Source organism: Pristiophorus japonicus, chromosome 12 (genome assembly GCF_044704955.1).
Source record: "Pristiophorus japonicus isolate sPriJap1 chromosome 12, sPriJap1.hap1, whole genome shotgun sequence".
Taxonomy (NCBI): domain Eukaryota; kingdom Metazoa; phylum Chordata; class Chondrichthyes; family Pristiophoridae; genus Pristiophorus; species Pristiophorus japonicus.
This window is the reverse complement of record NC_091988.1, coordinates 17,217,918-17,239,596: the sequence shown is the minus strand read 5'-3', so window position 1 is coordinate 17,239,596 and position 21,679 is coordinate 17,217,918. Positions and strand designations below refer to the sequence as shown.

The 21,679-nt window shown below is 45.8% G+C and overlaps 1 protein-coding gene and 1 pseudogene across 1 annotated transcript in view; both read right to left on the bottom strand.

Annotated features, from left to right (window-relative positions):
* Positions 1 to 13,369, bottom strand: part of suclg2 (succinate-CoA ligase GDP-forming subunit beta) — a 509,575-nt gene extending 496,206 nt beyond the window's left edge. Inside the window, exon 1 of the mRNA XM_070894661.1 lies at positions 13,023 to 13,369. Coding sequence (XP_070750762.1) covers positions 13,023 to 13,103 — 81 coding nt within the window. The 5' untranslated portion in view covers positions 13,104 to 13,369. The remainder of the gene's footprint in view (positions 1 to 13,022) is intronic.
* A 5,799-nt stretch (positions 13,370 to 19,168) lies between these two features.
* On the bottom strand, positions 19,169 to 19,400 carry LOC139277815 (U2 spliceosomal RNA; annotated as a pseudogene).
* Positions 19,401 to 21,679: the final 2,279 nt, after the last annotated feature.

Here is a 21,679-nt window from a genome sequence, read left to right as displayed (position 1 = left end):
CGGCGATTAGACTCGAGGTGCTCAGCGCCCTCCCGGATGCTCTTCCTCCACTTAGGGCGGTCTTTAGCCAGGGACTCCCAGGTGTCGGTGGGGATGTTGCACTTAATAAAAGGAGGCTTTGAGGGTGTCCTTGAAACATTTCCTCTGCCAACCTGGGGCTCGCTTGCCATGTAGGAGTTCCCAGTAGAGCGCTTGCTTTGGGAGTCTTGTGTCAGGCATGCAAACAACGTGGCCTGCCCAACGGAGTTGGTCGAGTGTGGTTAGCGCTTCGATGCTGGGGATGTTGGCTTGATCGAGGATGCTAATGTTGGTGCGTCTGTCCGCCCAGAGGATTTGCAAAATCTTGCGGAGACATCGTTGGTGGTATTTCTCCAGCAATTTGAGGTGTCTGCTGTATATGGTCCATGTGTCTGAGCCATACAGAAGGGCGGTTATCACTACAGCCCTGTAGACCATTAGCTTGGTGCCAGATTTGAGGGCCTGATCTTCGAACACTCTATTCCTCAGGAGGAGGATGAATGGGGGTGAATTCAATGTCAAATCAGATACAGAAACAAAAATAAAAGGGAAAGAAAGACTGGATTAAGAGGGAGAGAAAAAAAATACAGAAACAGAAAGGTAAGAATTTTTTTTTTAAATGTAACATTTTTTAAATATTCCCCCAAAATTCTAAACCTGAAGGAATGAGACTTGTAATTTTCAGTGCCAGAGAGGTTGATTGGCATTTATTAACATTTATGCCGTTAAAAGCAACTTTTGGATATTCGTATTTAATTGCACATCTGCTCCTTGCCTGAAAAAAAAGGGTCACACTACATCATAATTCTAAAAGGACAAAGGGTGTTAAAAAAACAAGCCTGAAGGCTTTATGTCTTACTGCAAGGAGTATCCGTAATAAGGTGGATGAATTAACTGTGCAAATAGATGTTAACAGATATGATGTGATTGGGATCACAAAAACGTGGCTCCAGGATGATCAGAGCTGGGAACTGAACATCCAAGGGTATTCAACATTCAGGAAGGATAGAATAAAAGGAAAAGGAGGTGGGGTAGCATTGCTAGTTAAAGAGGAGATTAATGCAATAGTTAGGAAGGACATTAGCTTGGATGATGTGGAATCTATATGGATAGAGCTGCAGAACACCAAAGGGCGAAAAACGTTAGTGGGAGTTGTGTACAGACCTCCAAACAGTAGTAGTGATGTTGGGGAGGGTATCAAACAGGAAATTAGGGGTGCATGCAATAAAGGTGCAGGCAGCAGTTATCATGGGTGACTTTAATATGCATATAGATTGGGCTAACCAAACTGGAAGCAATACAGTGGAGGAGGATTTCCTGGAGTGCATAAGGGATGGTTTTCTAGACCGATATGTCGAGGAACCAACTAGGGGGAGGCCATCTTAGACTGGGTGTTGTGTAATGAGAGAGGATTCATTAGCAATCTCGTTGTGCGAGGTCCCTTGGGGAAGAGTGGCCATAATATGGTGGAATTCTACATTAGGATTCAGAGACCATGGTCCAGAACTTAAAGAAGGGTAACTTTGAAGGTATGAGGCGTGAATTGGCTCAGATAGATTGGCAAATGATACTGAAGGGGTTGACTGTGGATGGGCAATGGCAGACATTTAGAGACCGCATGGGTGAACGACAATAATTGTACATCCCTGTCTGGCGTAAAAATAAAAAAGGGAAGGTGGCTCAACCGTGGCTATCAAGGGAAATCAGGGATAGTATTAAAGCCAAGGAAGTGGCATACAAATTGGCCAAAAACAGCAGCGAACCCGGGGACTGGGAGAAATTTAGAACTCAGCAGAGGAGGACAAAGGGTTTGATTAGGGCAGGGAAAATAGAGTACGAGAGGAAGTTTGCAGGGAACATTAAGACGGACTGCAAAAGCTTCTATAGATATGTAAAGAGAAAAAGGTTAGTAAAGACAAACGTAGGTCCCCTGCGGTCAGAATCAGGGGAAGTCATAACGAGGAACAAAGAAATGGCAGACCAATTGAACAAGTACTTTGGTTCGGTATTCACCAAGGAGGACACAAACAACCTTCCGGATATAAAAAGAGGTCAGAGGGTCTAGTAAGAAGGAGGAACTGAGGGAAATCCTTATTAGTCGGGAAATTGTGTTGGGGAAATTGATGGGATTGAAGGCTGATAAATCCCCAGGGCCTGATGGACTGCATCCCAGAGTACTTAAGGAGGTGGCCTTGGAAATAGCGGATGCATTGATAGTCATTTTCCAATATTCCATAGACTATGGATCAGTTCCTATGGAGTGGAGGGTAGTCAATGTAACCCCACTTTTTAAAAAAGGAGGGAGAGAGAAAACAGGGAATTATAGACCGGTCAGCCTGACATCGTTAGTGGGTAAAATGATGGAATCAATTATTAAGGATGTCATAGCAGCGCATTTGGAAAGAGGTGACATGATAGGTCCAAGTCAGCATGGATTTGTGAAAGGGAAATCATGTTTGACAAATCTTCTGGAATTTTTTAAGGATATTTCCAGTAGAGTGGACAAGGGAGAACCAGTTGATGTGGTGTATTTTGATTTCAGAAGGCTTTTGACAAGGTTCCACACAAGAGATTAATGTGCAAAGTTAAAGCACATGGTGTGTGCTGATGTGGATTGAGAACTGGTTGTCAGACAGGAAGCAAAGAGTAGGAGTAAATGGCACGCAGTGACTAGTGGGGTACCGCATGGTTCTGTGCTGTGGCCCCAGCTGTTTACATTGTACATTAATGATTTAGACGAGGGGATTAAATGTAGTATCTCCAAATTTGCGGATGACACTAAGTTGGTGGCAGTGTGAGCTGAGAGAAGGATGCTATGAGGCTGCAGAGTGACTTGGATAGGTTAGGTGAGTGGGCAAATGCATGGCAGATGAAGTATAATGTGGATAAATGTGAGGTTATCCACTTTGGTGGTAAAAACAGAGAGACAAACTATTATCTGAATGGTGACAGATTAGGAAAAGGGGAGGTGCAACGAGACCTGGGTGTCATGGTACATCAGTCATTGAAGGTTGGCATGCAGGTACAGCAGGCGGTTAAGAAAGCAAATGGCATGTTGGCCTTCATAGTGAGGGGATTTGAGTACAGGGGCAGGGAGGTGTTACTACAGTTGTACAGGGCCTTGGTGAGGCCACACCTGGAGTATTGTGTACAGTTTTGGTCTCCTAACTTGAGGAAGGACGTTCTTGCTATTGAGGGAGTGCAGCGAAGGTTCACCAGACTGATTCCCGGGATGGCGGGACTGACATATCAAGAAAGACTGGATCAACTTGGTTTGCATTCACTGGAGTTCAGAAGAATGAGAGGGGACCTCATAGAAACGTTTAAAATTCTGACGGGTTTAGACAGGTTAGATGCAGGAAGAATGTTCCCAATGTTGGGGAAGTCCAGAACCAGGGGTCACAGTCTAAGGATAAGGGGTAAGCCATTTAGGACCGAGATGAGGAGAAACTTCTTCATCCAGAGTGTGGTGAACCTGTGGAATTCTCTACCGCAGAAAGTTGTTGAGGCCAATTCACTAAATATATTCAAAAAGGAGTTAGATGTAGTCCTTACTACTAGGGGGATAAAGGGGCATGGCGAGAAAGCAGGAATGGGGTACTGAAGTTGCATGTTCAGCCATGAACTCATTGAATGGCAGTGCAGGCTCGAAGGGCCGAATGGCCTACTGCTGCACCTATTTTCAATGTTTCTATGAAATTGCTGTACCATTAGCAGGGCCATTATTTTGACAAAAAAATTGTAATTTGGTAATGGCGTGTTCTTCAGCCAAAATAATTTTGCAGTCTAATACTCAATTAATTTAGCTAAATGGATTCTGAATTTGGCTAATAACCTTGCACATTGCTCTCCTATATGGCTCAGAGATGTGGACTATGTGCAGCAGGCACCTCAAAACACTGGAGAAGTACCACCAACAGTGCCTCCACAAGATCCTTCCAATCCATTGACACGATAGGCACACCAACATCAGTGTCCTCGCTCAGGCCAATAGCCCCAGCATCGAAGCACTGACCACGTCCGATCAGCTCCGAAGCTCGGGCCACATCGTCCGCATGCCCGATACGAGACTCCCAAAACAAGCGCTCTACTCGGAGATCTGACACGGCAAGTGAGCCCCAGATGGGCAGAGGAAATACTTCAAGGACACCCCCATAGCCTCTTTGGAAAAAGTGCAACATCCCCACCGACACCTGGGAATTCCTGGCCCAAGACCGCCCAACGTGGAGGAAAAGCAACCAGGAAGGCGCCGAACACCTCGAGTCTCTTCGCTGAGAGCACGCTGAAGCCAAACATCGACAGTGCAAGGAACATGCGGCAACCCAGTCTCCCCAACCTCCCATTCCTCCAACCACCGTCTGCCCATCTGTGACAGAGACTGTCGGTCCCGCATTGGACTCTTCAGTCACCTGAGAACTCATTTGTAGCATGGAAGCAAGTCATCCTCGACTCCGAGGGACTACCTAAGAAGAAGAATTTATTGCATGCAACATCAGATTTAAAGGAATGACAATCGGATTTGACTATATTTTGCATTTTCTAGCTGGCTAATTTTATGACTAGCAGAAATAACATTTTAAAATCCATCAATGACCCTTCTGCAATTAAGACTAAATCAGTTAAGAGTAATTTACCTAATACACTAAATTTTACCTACATTAGTTATAGTCGAAAGACAAAACCATGAAAAGACTATTCTGGTCAACTGTCATTAGACAAGTAAAAAAACTGCAGAAATGGCTATATGAAATTTCTCAACATATTAATTTACCAGCATATTCTCATAGTTGGAGAAAAATAACAGCACATATTAAGTGTGAAAATATTACTTAATCATGTAAAAACTATGCATAAGAATCGCCAACCCAAATTAAAGAGAAATCCACATTACTAGTTTCTGTTTGCCTGAACGCACTCTGGCCTAGAAAGGACACACCTCACTTACCCGAGTCCAAAGAATTTAGACATGGGTCGGAAACAGCAAAGGTTGAGGAACCCTGTGTGTAGGGAGGGATGCTGGTAAACTTCCTGCTTCTATGTTGGCCTTCATAGCAAGGGGATTTGAGTACAGGGGCAGGGAGGTGTTGCTACAGTTGTACAGGGCATTGGTGAGGCCACACCTGGAGTATTGTGTACAGTTTTGGTCTCCTAACCTGAGGAAGGACATTCTTGCTATTGAGGGAGTGCAGCGAAGGTTCACCAGACTGATTCCCGGGATGGCGGGACTGACCTATCAAGAAAGACTGGATCAACTGGGCTTGTATTCACTGGAGTTCAGAAGAATGAGAGGGGACCTCATAGAAACATTTAAAATTCTGACGGGGTTAGACAGGTTAGATGCAGGAAGAATGATCCCAATGTTGGGGAAGTCCAGAACCACCAGAGGTCACAGTCTAAGGATAAGGGGTAAGCCATTTAGGACCGAGATGCGGAGGAACTTCTTCACCCAGAGAGTGGTGAACCTGTGGAATTCTCTACCACAGAAAGTTGTTGAGGCCAATTCACTAAATATATTCAAAAAGGAGTTAGATGAGGTCCTTACTACTAGGGGGATCAAGGGGTATGGCGAGAAAGCAGGAATGGGGTACTGAAGTTGAATGTTCAGCCATGAACTCATTGAATGGCGGTGCAGGCTAGAAGGGCCGAATGGCCTACTCCTGCACCTATTTTCTGTGTTTCTATGTTTCTATGTTTCTATTTAACTAAGACAAATTGGTACCATATTGCATGGGTTACCTGGAGCCAAGAAGGAAAAATCCCAGCTTCCAGTGACGGGTCTACCCTTCCAGGTCAGATCTATGAGCCAGATTGACGGGTCAATTATAAACAGTACACTGGAGTACTGAAAGCTGCATGGCTCAGATATTGGATTAGTGAGCTTGCTAGATAATTGACTTGGTTCCAATCTGGCAACAATAACTTGTATTTATATGGTACCTTTAACATAGAAAAGCATCTCAACAAGGTCCTTTACAAAAGTTAATAAAACACTCTTCCCAGGAGCTGGTCTTAGTGAATCTTACAAGTTTACTCTGGAATGCCATTGCCAATGTCAATAACCAGTGGCTCCAACACCTACAAAAAAAGCTGGAGGGGCCCAGGTACTTTTCCACGTTGGACTTGAAGTGATGGGCATGGAGGGTACATTGTTAAGCAATGTGAACTCATCAGAGTTAGATCAGATATGAACTAATCAGTCAACAAGCCATTACCTGGATGAGATAACCCCGAGAGGCAGGAATACCAGAACAATAGAAAGCCATTAAGCCCCAGACCGGTTGGAAGCGAAACCCCACACCAGCCATCAGTGGAATACCCAGAAGCCGCACAAATAGGAAGCTTCGGAACAAGGACAAACTTTATTGGGCCAGAAAAGGCAAATAGACTTTGCATATAAAAAGGGGATCGTGAGGGCCACAGCTCTCTCTCTCTCTCTTGCTCTCGCTGCTTCGCCTCTACAAGAACCGAGCGCTCTGCGTGGGACGGGGAGAAGAAACCAGAAGAGACACGTTTTCACCAGAAGAAGCAGCGAGTATGCCAACGAATCAGTGAGCATTATCTCTGCCGACGTAATTTTAAGATCAGAGTCACAGTGTGAGGGGGTATCATGTGTTCTCCCAACCAAATTTTAGTAAGGGTTTTAAGGGGGAGGTTTTAGACATTGGGTACTTCGCGATAGGGGCCTGTTAGACAGGCCTGACTGTGTCTTGTACTGTGTTTGTTTGTAATACACTATCAGGGTGTGTTCTTACTGGGTGCAGGTGTGTTTTAACTTGAATAAAGCATTGCCGGTTGAGACTAGGGTATTTGTCCTTGACTCATTCATCTGTTCAGTACAGTAATCACTCCCAGGTCTAGAACTAACATGGCGGTGCGTCGAAAACACCTAAGAGAAACTACTTGTAGAATGGATGTTGGCAAACAGAGTCCACATCCAGAGACCACCCTCGCTACAAATACTTCATCTTTGTGCCACAAAACCACCTAAAAATTAGCCCTAAATCTCTCAATTGGGTGAAGGAGGCTTTTGCATTCGTAGAAACTCTGAATCAAGGAAGAGAACCTATTGGACATTCCCCGAATACATCACAAACTTATCCTGTACTGAGGGTTTACAGTCAGTCATCATGGAGAGAAATGCAAAAGATCAGAATGCCCTCTGTCAGTTCTCAAATTGGTTCTAAAGAATTGTGTCCAAACTAAAGCCAACATTCACTCGAAGTCCCAGGTAACAACATAAATCAACAATTGAGGTAGACACCTCTTGTATCTTCCAATAGATGTTTTTCTCACCCCCTCTTAAACTGTGCAGTAGCATAATACTTGCTCGAGGCAAACCACTGTCATATTCCACTTTTAAAAATGGTAACTGGACTGCACTAGAGCCCAAACAAGTCTACCAATATCAATCTGCAACAAGAAGCACTGCAATTCTTGCATAAAATCCGAGGATAGTCATTTTGCGGCATCCCACACATCACCGATGAAAGTATCAAATACAATGGACGACAACTGATAGAGGATTGAGGTATGGCTTTCATTTACTGATCTGGATGCTGGAATATGCATCCTGGAGAAAATCCAAGAGTTAGTTATTTGTGCTTCGCGAGAGATGCTATATTGACTATAAAAATCTTATTAAAATTTATAAGAATTAAGTTATTGGGGTTTCCTTGAGCCGTAACAATCATATACGTACACCTCATGCACTCCTCGCAAGAACAAAATTACAATATGGGTCTCCAAATCAACCCATATACACACTGTGCCAATGTGAAGAATCATTTTAAGAGCCACTAATAACAGGATTCCCTTGGTAGTTGTTGTTCTCGCTAAGTTCCACCACCTTAAGCACAAAGACCAAACCACATTCTAGAACAGCAAACGGGTCCTGTTTCTCCAGCCTCAGCAAGGCAGTTTCAAGACTGATCAAATGTTTTGGCAATGAACTCCAAGATCATTATAATTTCCTCAATCCCATCCCCAAATACAACTTTTAGGAATCTAGCATTAAATATTAGTCGTGAGATTTGTGGACATAACACCAAAGGACCTAGCTGCCTAAGCTGTCCATGTACTGATGCTGAGACTAACTGACCCCACATGCAAGGTCAGTTGATTTAAATACTTTAATCACAATCCCAGTCTCGAAAGAACGAATTATCAATTTGCATTTATCACGTCAAGACCCAGCGGGGCATAAAGGGAGCCAGGACCAACAGGGTGAGAGCAGCAGAGTCCAGCGGGACATAAAGGGAACAGGCCCAAACTGCAACAACCAAGCTGAAGATCAGTAGAAAGAACCAAAATCAACCGTGACCTCACAGGAAAGAAGGGAAGTGATTGGTTGGCGAGTTTCTTTCCCTTTTCTGGGGCATTGGTTTGAATTAAGCGCTAGGAATACAAACAAAACTCGAAAACTTAATTAATTAAATACATTCGGATGGCAGGGCAGACAGAAAGGAAAAGGAGGTACGGTAGCTCTGTTAATAAAGGATGAGATCAGTGCATAGTGAGAAAAGATATTGGCTCAGAAGATCAAGATGTTGAATCAGTTTGGGTGGAGATAAGGAATAAGGGGATAAGTCGCTGGTGGGCATAGTCTATAGGTCCCCTAACTGTAGCTATCCTGTTGGACAGAGTATAAATCAAGAAATAATGGAGGCTTGTAAAAAATAAACAGCAATAATCATGGGTGATTTTAACCTTCATATTGATTGGATAAAGCAAATTGGCCAGGGTAGCCTTGAGGAAGAGTTCATGGAGTGTATCCAGGATAGTTTCCTTGAACAGTACATTGTGGAACCAACCAGGGAGCGGGCTATCTTAGATCTGGTACTGTGTAATGAGGCAGGATTAATAAATGATGATCTAGTAAAGGATCCTCTAGGAATGAGTGACCATAACATGGTTGAATTTCAAATTCAGTTGGTGGCTGAGAAAGTTTGATCTCAAACCAGTGTCCGAAGCTTAAATAAAGGAGACTACAAAGGTATGAGAGCAGAGTTGGCTAAAGTGGACTGGGAAAATAGATTAAAGTATGGGACAGTTGATGAGCAGTGGCAGACATTGAAGGAGATACTTCATACCTCGCACAAAAATATATCCCAATGAGAAGGAAAGACTAAGAGAAGTGATAACTATCCGTGGCCAACTAAGGAAATAAGGGATGGTAACAAATTGAAAACAAGGGCACACAATGTGGCCAAGACTAGTGGGAGGCCAGAGGATTGGGAAACTTTTAAAAGCCAGCAAAGAACGACTAAAAAAATAATAGAGGGAAGATAAGTTATGAAAGCAAACTGGCACAAAAATATAAAAACAGATAGTAAAAGTTTCTACAGGTGCATAAAAAGGAAAAGAGTGGCTAAAGTAAATGTTAGTCCCCTAGAGGATGAGATTGGGGAATTAATAATGGGGAACAGGGAAATGGCAGAGACTTTGAACAAATATTTTGTATCGGTCTTCACAGTAGAAAACACTAAAAACATCCCAATAGTGGATAATCAAGGGGCTATAGGGAGGAAGGAACTTAATACAATCACTATCATTAAAGTAGTAGTACTTGGTAAAATAATGGGACGAAAGGCGGAAAAGTCCCCTGGACCCGATGGCTTGCATCCTAAGGTCTTAAAAGAAGTGGCTGCAGAGATAGTGGATGCATTGGTTGTAATCTACTAAAATTCCCTGGATTCTGGGGAGTTCCCAGCGGATTGGAAAACCGCAAATGTAATTCCCCTATTTAAAAAAGGGAGACAGAAAGCAGAAAACTATGGACCAGCTAGCCAAACATCTGTCGTTGGGAAAATGCTGGAGTCCATTATTAAGGAAGCAGTAGCAAGACATTTAGAAATTCATTCAGGCAAAGTCAGCATGGATTTATGAAGGGGAAGTCATGTTTGACAAATTTTCTGGAGTTCTTTGAGGATGTAACAAGCAGGGTGGATAAAGGGAAACCAGTAGATATGGTGTATTTGGATTTCCAGAAGGCATTCAATAAGGTGCCACATAAAGGTTATTGCACAAGATAAAAGTTCACAGGATTGGAGGTAATATATTAGCATGAATAGAGGATTGGCTAACTAACAGAAAACAGAGGGTCGTGATAAATGTGTCATTTTCCAGTTGGCAAACAGTAACTAGTGGGGTGCTGCAGGGATCGGTGCTGGGGCCTCAACTATTTATAATCTCTATTAATGATTTGGATGAAGAGACAGAGTGTAATGTAGCCAAGTTTGCTGATGATACAAAGATGGGTGGGAAAGCAAATTGTGAGGAGGACACAAAAAATCTGCAAAGAGATATAGATAGGTGAAGTGTGTGGGCAAAAATTTAGCAGATGGGAGTACAACGTGGTAAAATGTGAGGTTATCCACTTTGGCAGAAAAAATAGAAAAGCAAATTAGAATATAAATGGAGAAAAATTGCAAAGTGCTGCAGTACAGAGGGACCTGGGGGTCCTTGTGCATGAAACAGCAAGTAATCAGGAAAGCAAATGGAATGTTGGCCTTTATTGCAAGGGGGATAGAGTATAAAAGCAGAGATGTCCTGCCACAACTGTACATGGTATTGTTTTAGTCTCCGTATTTAAAGGAAAGATATACTTGCATTGGAGGCTGTTCAGAGAAGGTTCACTAGGTTGATTCTGGAGATGAGGGGGTTGACTTATGAAGATAGGTTGAGTAAGGTTGTGCCTATACTCACTGCAGTTCAGAAGAATGAAAGGTGATCTGATAGAAACATACAAGATAAAGAGGGGGCTCGACAAGGTGGATAGAGAGAGGATATTTCCACTCATAGGGTAAATTAAAACTAGGAGGCATAGTCTCATGAATAAGGGGCCAGCCATTTAAAATTGAGATGAGGAGAAATTTCTTCTCACAGCAGGTTGTAAATTTTTGGAATTCTCTGCCCCAGAGAGTTGCGGAGGCTAGATCATTGAATATATTTAAGGCAGAGATAGACAGATGTTTGAGTGATAAGGGAATAAAGGGTTATGGAGAGCGGGTAGGGAAGTAGAGCTGAGTCCATGATCAGATCAGCCATAAGCTTATTAAATGGCAGAGCAGGCTCAAGGGGTCAAATGGCCTACTCCTGCTCCTATTAAGTTCTAGGACAAGTCAAATAGCTTTTCAACCAATGGACTACTTTTGAACTGTAATCACTGTTGTTACATAGACAAAGACAGCAGAAAATTTGCACACAGGAAGCTCCCACAAACCACAAAGGAATCAATGTCTGGCAGATAATTTATTTTTGATCCTATTAGTTGAGGAAAGAATGTTAGACAGGACACCAGGAGAATTCCCCACTCCTCTTCAAATAATGCCATGGGGTCTTTTACATCCATTAAGTCAGCAGTCAGAACCTCGGTTTAACATCACATCCGAAGGACAGTGTAGCACGGGGATGGGGTTTGAATGTCAGATGTCAGTAGCGGGCCACCTAAATATTGGAACAATTTATTTTCTGTCATTTTTAATGTAGTGATTTAAATCACTTCGCCGGAAGTAGGCACTGACAGTCAAAGAAAAATAAAGGAGGGATAGTACTACCTGTATAACAAGAGGGCCACCCTGCATGAAAATTGAAAGTGTAATATGCAGGCTTCCCTTTCACTTCAGCTACACGAGGGAGAATCTTCCTAAATTGAATGCGATTTGGAGCCTTAATGATCTTCGCACACAGTTTGAATGCAGGCTCCCAGCGTGATTCAAACTGGCCAGCTGGTTACACTAAACAGGTTAAAGGCCTCAGACCTTCACATCCCGTACCACACAGTCTGGCCCAGGAGTAACAATTCTTCTGGTCTGCTAGTTTTCAAAATCTTATGTCAGGTGAGTTTGTCCAGTCTAACCCAATTGCGATTAGCTGTGAAATCATACCACAAAACTTGAAGTGGAAAAATTTGCAGTGGTGCAATTTTTGAGGTTGGGGCACAGCACAGGGAGGTTTTCTCCTCAGTATAGACATTCCCACTTTAACCCCAAAAAGAATAAAGGTCTACGGCTGATCTTTAATGACTTAAAAAAAATGTATATTTATCTTACCAAGGAGAAATCCTTAGCTAATGTTTTGATAATAATGGATCTGATGGAATTGAAAGGTCAGGAAGATCCTCACACCCTCCCGCAACCTGTAAATTTCAGTGTGGTCAAAAATTTGCATCAATCTGGCCGCATGAACGTTAATATCTAAATTCTGGCTGTTGGCCACAAATTCCAAAACCCAGAATGGAGCCCCTCGCCCCAATCTCCAAAAGTTTCACGAGGGTCCAATGACCTCCCCCAGTTAAAATCCAATGACCTTCACCCGACCATCTGCGCTGGCGTGTAACATGAGCAAAGCTGAAGGTTACACAAGTCTGCTGGATGTCCAAAGGTTAGCGCGGAGTTAAAAACTTGCTGCTCGCACCATAAAATTCACAAGAACCACTTGTCTGTCGTTGAACAGGGCCGCGCTGTGCTCGAGAAGCGAATCACAAAATCTACTCAATGTTTTGACACTATGTTATTTCATGTTATTGCACCAACTAAAAAGAGGTTTTAGCAACACTTGTCTGCAAAGATGTCTCTTTGATATATTCAGAGACAGCGCAACATTGTAATTTAAAAACTACCTTTTGATAGAATGTTAAAAGACCAATTACAGGTAACACTGGCCATAAACCAGCCACCAATGTTGCAGTCAGTAGTTCAGAAGACAGTGGGGTTATTAATCTTTAAAGCCGCGACGTTGCAGGAGATGGCCACCCCTTTAAAAAGTAACAGGTTAACAAGTGTGAGTGACATTATAACTAGAGGGGAAAAAAACGTTTATCGAGAAAGTGCGGAAAACTTTTGCCCAAGTTGGGCAGTGGGCTGCAGTCAGCGCCGAGGCCTGCGCTGTGCTCCCGCTCCGCTCCGGGCCAACAATCCCGGGTCCCCCGCTCCCCGCCTCGGCACAAGCTGCCGGAGCCCTGCCCCTGCCCCGGCCCCGCCGCCGCTGCCGCCGGCTGCACGCACCTGGCGTGTGTTGATGAGAGCGGAGCATCCGCTCCATTTCCTCAGCGCTCTCGCTCCGTGTCGTGTGATGGAGGCCGCCATGTTTCCCGGCTACCGGTGGGAGGAGAGAGAGGGCGAAGGAGCAGGGGCGGGGGGAGCGTTGTGCAACTTCGACAAGAGGGCCCGAGCCCCTCCTCTGCAACTATTTTGGTAGCACCTTAAACAAGTTAAACAAATTAACTATTTAAAACAGTCAGGAAAACCTTTTAATCAAATTCAAATTTGGTTGGGTGGTGGTGGGGTGATGATGCACTCCGGTCCCTTCGGCGCCCACTGCTCGCAGAGCCTTCCCGTGGACGCCACCTGCTCCATCTCCAGGGACACCCTGGCTCGGAGCCCCTCCTCTACAACTATTTTGTTGTGAACCCAATTAAATCAAGTGCCCCCTGATTAAAAGGGAGGGACACACTCCAAAAAATTTTCAAGTGCCCCTTTATCCTTACGGCAGTAAAAACACACTAATTATACAAGTGCCCCCTGGCTAAAAGGGGAGGGACACTAAAACCGACACAATAAACAAATTAAACTTTAGACAAACATCAAATTAAAATTTGGCTGCCGAGGGTGATGATGCACTCCAGTCCCTTCAGCGCCCACCTCTCGCGGAAAACCGCCAGCGTGCCAGTGAACGCTGCGTGCTCCATCTCCAGGGACACCCTGGCTCGGAGCCCCTCCTCTACATCCAACGCATGCAAAGCTGCTCCTGTGGGGGGTGGGGGGCTGGGGGGTGGGGGGCGAACAAAAAAAATCACCGCTCCTTGGGCCCAAGTTTCAGCTGAGGATTAGAAGGGCGCACCACCGTCAGTTCCGTCGGCTGTTTAGGAAAAAAAGCACGCCGAAAACCCACCTTGCAATTCTCGGCGCTCCTCCAACGTTGTAGGCCCGTGGCGTGGCGCATCCGAAGCTGAGGGGTGCGGAATAAGTACCGTGCTGTGCCCACGCAGCCGGCAGGGGAGCGGGGCTAGGGCCCAGCATGGTTTGCTTTGTCGGCAGCGTTGCGCATGCGCGTTGTAGCGTGCGCGCATGCTCAATGGGTCTTCGACCTTGGCAATCAGCCATTTAAAGGGAGAACGTGGCACTCTGTTAAAGCGAGCTGTGTGATTTTTGGGTGCAGGAAGGGAAGGAGTGAAAAGTATTTAAGTGATTCTTGGAGTGCTGCAAAGGTGCTGCATGGGTGCATGCAAGGTAAGGACTGTGTTTTTAAAAATCACTGAGTGTAAATTCAGGACAGCAATGCAAGAACATGCAGCGAGAACGAAGAACTTCTTGCATGAAGAAGTGGAGACACTAGTTAATGTAATTGAGGGGAGATGGCTGGAGCTGGACACCAGCAACAGAGGCTGCACAAGGGTGGCACCCAAAGAAATCAAGAAATGCTGGGACCTATTTGCAGAAGAATATTGCGGAGTGGTGAATACCAGGAGAGCCAGTGTAAAAAGAAATGACAGGACCTTGGTCAAGTAGTTAGTGTAAGTAATATCTTCTTTTTCTCAATGGAATTGCAATTGTAAATGTGACCAGCTGTATATGTCCCACCCAGCAGAAAGGCACTCTCTCTAAAAAGTTATATTTTCATCTTTGCAGAAGAAATTGGCCCGCAACAAAAAGTAAAGAACACGAACAGGAGGAGGCCCATCAAATCTGCACCAACTGATACCCTTGGAACAGAGGGTCGCTGCTCTGATGAGTAGTGCCTGGAGAAAAGCAATCAGTGCTGCACAAGCTGGGCCTACAGGTGTGGGAGAGGCTGAGTCCTGAAAATCCATCGTGGCCCTTTGAATCAACCTGCTGCCTGGCCTGCTATGTATGAGACTACTCATGTCACCCATCCTGCCCACTCCTGTGCTGCTAACCATTTGACTATTAGGTTATATTTTGCAGAACATGATGCCAATCCAGAAGATTCAGAAGAAGATTCAGATGTGTGCGATCAAGACCAAGGCGGTGGGGGGGAGGAGGGGGGGCATGGATATGTGTTCAGGGGAGAATGTTGATCGTAATATCAGTCCATAGTGCAGGGCCTCACTCTCCCACACAATACCATGAGCTATCATCCAACATTCCACTCTTTCATCCACCCCTCATCCTTGCATAGTGCTTTAAGTTTTGATGCGGCATGCCATCGTCTCCTCACATACCCATCCGCGTTTAGTGATATAAGTTCTGGTCCGACATTCCATGGTTTCACATCTTCCGAGGTTGCGGGTCCCAGTGGCGGAGGTGGAATGCAGCTTGGAACACCCAGGGCCCCACTGTCAGAGGAAGCGTGTCCCAGTGACGGAGGTGGAATGCAGCTTGGAACACCCAGGGCCCCACTGTCAGAGGAAGCGGGTCCCAGTGACGGAGGTGGAATGCAGCTTGGAACACCCAGGGCCCCACTGTCAGAGGAAGCGGGTCCCAGTGGTGGAGGTGGAATGCAGCTTGGAACACCCAGGGCCCCACTGTCAGAGGAAGTGGGTCCCAGTGACGGAGGTGGAATGCAGCTTGGAACACCCAGGGCCCCACTGTCAGAGGAAGCGTGTGGTCCCAGTGACGGAGGTGGAATGCAGCGTGGAACACCCAGGGCCCCATTGTGAGAGGAAGCGTGTCCCAGTGGTGGAGGTGGAATGCAGCTTGGAACACCCAGGGCCCCACTGTCAGAGGAAGCGTGTCCCAGTGGTGGAGGTGGAATGCAGCTTGGAACACCCAGGGCCCCACTGTCAGAGGAAGTGAGTCCCAGTGACGGAGGTGGAATGCAGCTTGGAACACCCAGGGCCCCACCGTCAGAGGAAGCGGGTGGTCCCAGTGACGGAGGTGGAATGCAGCGTGGAACACCCAGGGTCCCACTGTCCCACCCTGCGCCTCGCACTGGACAGGTGCCGCGAGGCAGAGCTGGGGTGGAGGAAGGAGAATCCAAATAGGCTCTCCTGAGATGCAGCGTTCAACAGATGCGCTTGAGGTTATTGCATTGGGTGTGGAGAGCAATGGCCTTGCCCGTTCACTCGTGGGCACCGTCAGAGGGGTTGGTGATGAGTTAACAGCGCTGTCTGGAGAAATAGCAGTAATGCCACGAGAACTGAGGGCAGGAATGTCAGGAGCAGTGCAAACGATAGCAGAGGCCATAAGGGAGTTAGTGGCTGCAATAAGGGCACACATCTCGGCCAATCAAATGCCACTCCCACTGCAAACCCCATATCAGCCTCTGCAGAGACCCAAGCTGGGCCCCCCCTCTCAACCCCCCCTCTCTCCGCCCCCCCCCCCCACCTCCCCACCACCTCTGCCACCCCCACCCCCTCATGAGGTAGTGCACATTCACCGAGATGTGGCTGAGAGCTGGGTGCAGCCTTTCTTTGCTGTTGTTGATGTTGTAGTTGTTGATGCCACTGTTGTAACTGTTTTCAAATTGAAATTGTTTACCAAGTTTTGTAACTTTACAAGTATGTAAGTGATCTTAGAGTTTTTAAGTGATCTTAGAGTGTAAATATTCTCACATTTAATAAGTTGTTTAAATTTACTGCATTAAAAGTTATCTCAAGGTTTTTCAGTGATCTTGTTCACAAATTGAAATTGTTTACTAAGTTGTGTAACTTTAAAACTTTATAAGTGATTAGAGTTTTTAACTGATCTTAAATTTTGATTCAAGTATGATTTTATTGCACTGAAGTAAAGTACATTGTAAAGATTTCAATGCAATATATTATACATTGAAACTGAATCATGACAAGAATGCTTTTATTATTGCACTAAAGTAAAGTACATTGCAAACATTTCAATAAAGTTTATTATACTGAATCATGGTCCATTATCATATCACCACACAACATTTAGGAACACCTGCAAACGATAGACATCCCTCACCACTTCAGTCATGCGTGCCTCCCACACGTAGCTATGACCGAGGGGCATGCTGGTGTGGCGTGTCATGGCTGGGAGATCTCTCCTGCTGCAGTGGGATGGGTGTCCGTGGGCCGAGGAAGCCAACGACTGATTGCCCTACAGTATCCGAGACGCACAGATTGGTCCTGCTGCTGGCTGCGAGGGGGCGTGGGGGAGGGGAGAAAGAGTGATGTTGGGGGTGTAGGAGTAAGGAGGGACACAGGGAGCGAAGGGTTGGGGGTGTGGGGGGGAAAAGAGTGCTGTTGGGGGTGTGGGAGACAGTGGTGGGTTAGGGTGAGTTACACCACGTTACTCTAACAGTCAGTCCTTGACAGAGGCACGTTAATGCCAAACAGTTCTTACAAATTAGAGATAGTCTAATCCGAGATGAGTTATTCAAGTAATAGGTTGGACTAATGGGGTATGATGTTTTCCGAAGGATCAACTTAGCCACAATTAGGTGTTGATGAACCATTACTCAACATGTAGCCCTGATCAGAATTGGGACAGCAGTGTCTACCTCAGCCAGGAGCCTACACTTGCTTATTTATAAAAAGAGAAACTATTGTCCTCACTCAGACGATATAAGGCAAAATATCATTGCAACAGGTGTTAGGCCATTTTAAGTGACGTGTTTAATGCTTTAGTCCTTTGTATTTAGTGCTTCCCATCCCCTGTTTCTGGTTGCCTGCACTGAACTTAACTCAAGGCAAGGTTTTTCAGAACTTACAAAAGCGGACACTTACTCTGTTCTAAGATAGATTGGAGTAACTTTTCGCGATTCAAACTGCGAAACAGGCCTAAGTGGCTGGACGCACCCCCTTTTGAAAAAGAAAACTGAACTAAAATGAAACTAAACTAACTCACTGAAAGTGGAGCAAACTAAGGGCCCAAGTTTCCACATGATTCGCGCCTGATTTTTAGGAACAACTGGTGGAGAACGGACTATCTTAGAAATCGCAATTCTCCACATTTTTTTTTCTGCAGTTCTAGTGAGGTAGAACAGTTCCACTTTGGAACAGAATTTTTTCTTCAAAGGGGGGCGTGTCCGGCCACTGACGCCTGATTTCAAAGTTTCCACAGTGAGAAAGTACTCCAAACTAACTTAGAATGGAGCAAGTGAATATTTTTGTAGAACTGAAAAAACCTGTTCTGCACATTAACAAATCAGGCGCAGGTTACAAATTAGGCGTCCAGAACAAGGTGGGGGGGGAAGGGAAGTCATTAAATTCTATAATAAATCCTTATTTATACTTATACAACTATTATACAAATAATCCAACCTGAATAAACATTTATAAGCAAAGAAAAGATTAAATAAACCATCTTCCTACCTGTGTGAAAGTGCTTCAGGCAGGCCTTTCGGGACTGAAGACTGAACGGGCCGGCCCGAGACTTCGGGCAGGGCCCGTCCCCAGCACCAGATTTACAGGTAGGTGGCGTTGGGTCAGGTCGGGGAGGCTCGGTTCAGTTCGGGTCGGGGGGAGGGAGGGAGAGGAGGGGAGGGAGAGAGAAGGGGGAGGGAGGGAGAGGGGGGAGAGAGAGAGAGAGAGGGGGGGAGGGAGAGAGAGAGAGGGAGGGAGGGAGAGGTCGGGGAGGGGGAGGTCAGGTTGGATCCAGTCCGGGGGCGGGGGGGAGCGGGGTTCGGGTCGGGTCCAGTCGGGGGGGGGGGAGCGGGAGCAGGAGCGTGGGTCAGGTCGGGTCCAGTCGGGGGGGGGGGGCGGAGCGGGAGTGCGGGTCGGGTCCGGGGGGGAGCGGGAGCGGGAATCGGGTCGGGTCCAGTCCGGGGGGGGGGGAGCGGGTGTCGGGTCTGGTCGGGGGGGGGGGGGGGAAGTAGGAGCTGGCCTGGAGCTACTGCACTTGCGTGCCGACTGTAGCGCATGTGCAGAGGTCCCGGCACTGTTTTCAGCGCAGGGACCTGGCTCCGCCCCCCCACAGCTCGTGCTGCGCTGCGCCGAGGGCCAGAGGACCTGCAGGGAGGTGGAGAATACAGAGGATTTTTTGAGGCGCACTCTGTGGCGCGAAAAATGGGCGTCCAGGTCGGGACTGCGCCGTTCTAGGCGCGTGTGGAAACTTGGGCCCTATATGTGGAGAATTGCAATTTCTAGGATACTCCAAAAAAAACGAGTTTTTTTTTTATATTCGTTGCCAATCTTTCCAATTCTTGTCAAATCACAAACGCCAGAGGTCACCTTGCACACATCAAGGATCACTCTGCGCCAATGCTCTTAGCCAAAAGGCCTAGAGCCACTGCACCGTTCCTGGAAGTACTGCAATACCAGGTTCGTGCCATGGAGGTGGATGGGTCAGGCCCCCCACACACCTCTGTGGAGGTGGATGGGTCAAACCACCCCACCCACCTCCTATTTCCAAAAAGCATAGGAGAATCACCTTCCTGATCCAGGGAGAACCACGTTGGGGTCATGGTTACTCCCCTGTCAGGTCAGTTACGCATGATCTTAGCCAAAAGGCCGAGAAAAAAATAGTTTTTTTTTTGGAAATTCGTAGCCAATCGTTCCAATTCTTTGTCAAATCACAAACGCCAGAGGTCACCTTGGGCCCATTCAAGGATCACTCTGCGCCAATGCTCTTAGCCAAAAGGCCTAGAGCCACTGCACCGTTCCTGGAAGTACTGCAATACCAGGTTCGTGCCATGGAGATGGATGGGTCAGGTCCCCCACACACCTCCGTGGAGGTGGATGGGTCAAGCCACCCCACCCACCTCCTATCAAGTTTTTTTTTTTTTAATTCGTAGCCAATCGTTCCAATTCTTTGTCAAATCACAAACGCCAGAGGTCACCTTGCACACGCCAAGGATCACTCTGCGCCAATGCTCTTAGCCAAAAGGCCTAGAGCCACTGCACCGTTCCTGGAAGTACTGCAATACCAGGTTCGTGCCATGGAGGTGGATGGGTCAAGCCACCCCACCCACCTCCTGTTTCCAAAAAGCAAGCATATACCTTCCTGATCCAGGGAGAACCACCCGGAGGTCATGGTGGCTACTCCCCTGTCAGGTCAGTTACGCATGATCTTAGCCAAAAGGAGCAAATCCAGTTGAAACTTGGGCCCAATATACTAGAATCTTTCTTTTGTATCACAATGTTGACTTCACTTTCTCATCATCATAGGTGTAGTGTATGAATAAAAAGTCTGACCAGATACTGTGAGCTGAAAGTAAAGTGTGACCTTAGTCTTATATTGCAGGTCTCCAGAGTGCCTCTCCAACCTGTGGGGCCTCCTTAAGTACATGTGCTCCCAAGGGATTGTGGGATCCCTTGGGAGTCCAGGGAATGAACCCTCTGGTGGTTAAACAAGGTATTTACAGGTTTATATATATAACAACAGGCAGTCCCTCGAAATCGAGGAAGACTTGCTCCACTCTTAAAATGAGTCCTTAGGTGGCTGAACAGTCCAATACGAGAACCACAGTCCTTGTTACAGGTGGGACAGATAGTCATTGAGGGAAGGGGTGGGTGGGACTGGTTTGCTGCACGCTCTTTCCGCTGCCTGAGCTTGATTTCTGCATGCTCTCGCCGACGAGACTCAAGGTGCTCTGCGCCCTCCCGGATGCACTTCCTCCACTTAGGGCAGTCTTTGGCCAAGGACTCCCAGGTATCACTTTCTACAGAGCTGTAAACTCATTTATTTACAATGGCTTGTTTTTTGTAATGGCAATATAGCCTCTTTCAGTGGATGCCAAATTAAAAACAAATTAATTAAAAGTCTGCTCATCGGACAGAGTGGTGGTCAATGGATTGTCATTGGGACTGGAGCAATGTAAACAATTTAATTTGTTTTGTTTCCTTTTAATTTTAGGTAAGTTACAGTCTTTATTGGTTGTGCCGCTTTAAGAAGGGGACACATGCTTATCTCCAAATTGGTGATGGCAATAAGAGTGAGCAATGTTGACAGTGGTGGCCCCTAGGGCTCAGTGTTGGGAACATTGCTTTACTCAATACAGATAAATAAATAATTTGGATTTGGCTATTAGAGGGAACAAAATCAAAATGTGTACCTGATAGGTGACAGTAAGCGACTTCATGGAGACATAGGTCAATAGATTTGGAAGATGGATGTCGGATTAAATTTAATGCAGAGTAATGTAAGATGATACATTTTGGGATAAAGAGTGAGAGGTTATTTTTAGATTTGTTAGTACATGGAATGCCTTACCAGAAACAGTGGGGGAAGCAGAATCCGTTAAAGCTTTGAAAAAGAAAGTGGATGAATATTTGAAACAGAAAAATGTAAAAGGGCACAGGAATGGTTTTAAATGGAACTCTTTCAGAAAGACAGCCATGGCTCAAAGGGCCAAGTGGCCTCCTTCTGTGCTGTAAGATTCTACGATTCTGTTTTCACTTACAATTCCACCAATCCAGATTTCAGCATGTCAGACCATTTTTAGATATGCTAATTGTTTTACATTTTAATCTAATGTAATCAGCAAAAGTCTGGCTTTTCAGCACATTTTCTTTAGTAAAATGGGGATTAGAATAAAATATTAAACAAAGAATAAGGATAGGAAAAGGCCAATTGGTCCATCCAAACTGTCCCGTCAAAGCATGAAACAGCCTAAATTCATCAGCAACCCACCCCACTTCCATCAGGCACTCTCCTGGGAGAAGCAAAACCAGAAAAGATATTAGGCCAACAAATGAAAAACAACTCTAGGAAATTCCTCTATGACCATCAAAGGCAATTAAGCAAGCTCCAGGAGATAGCAGTAACCGATATCACTAATTACAGGTACCCATCACCTACCT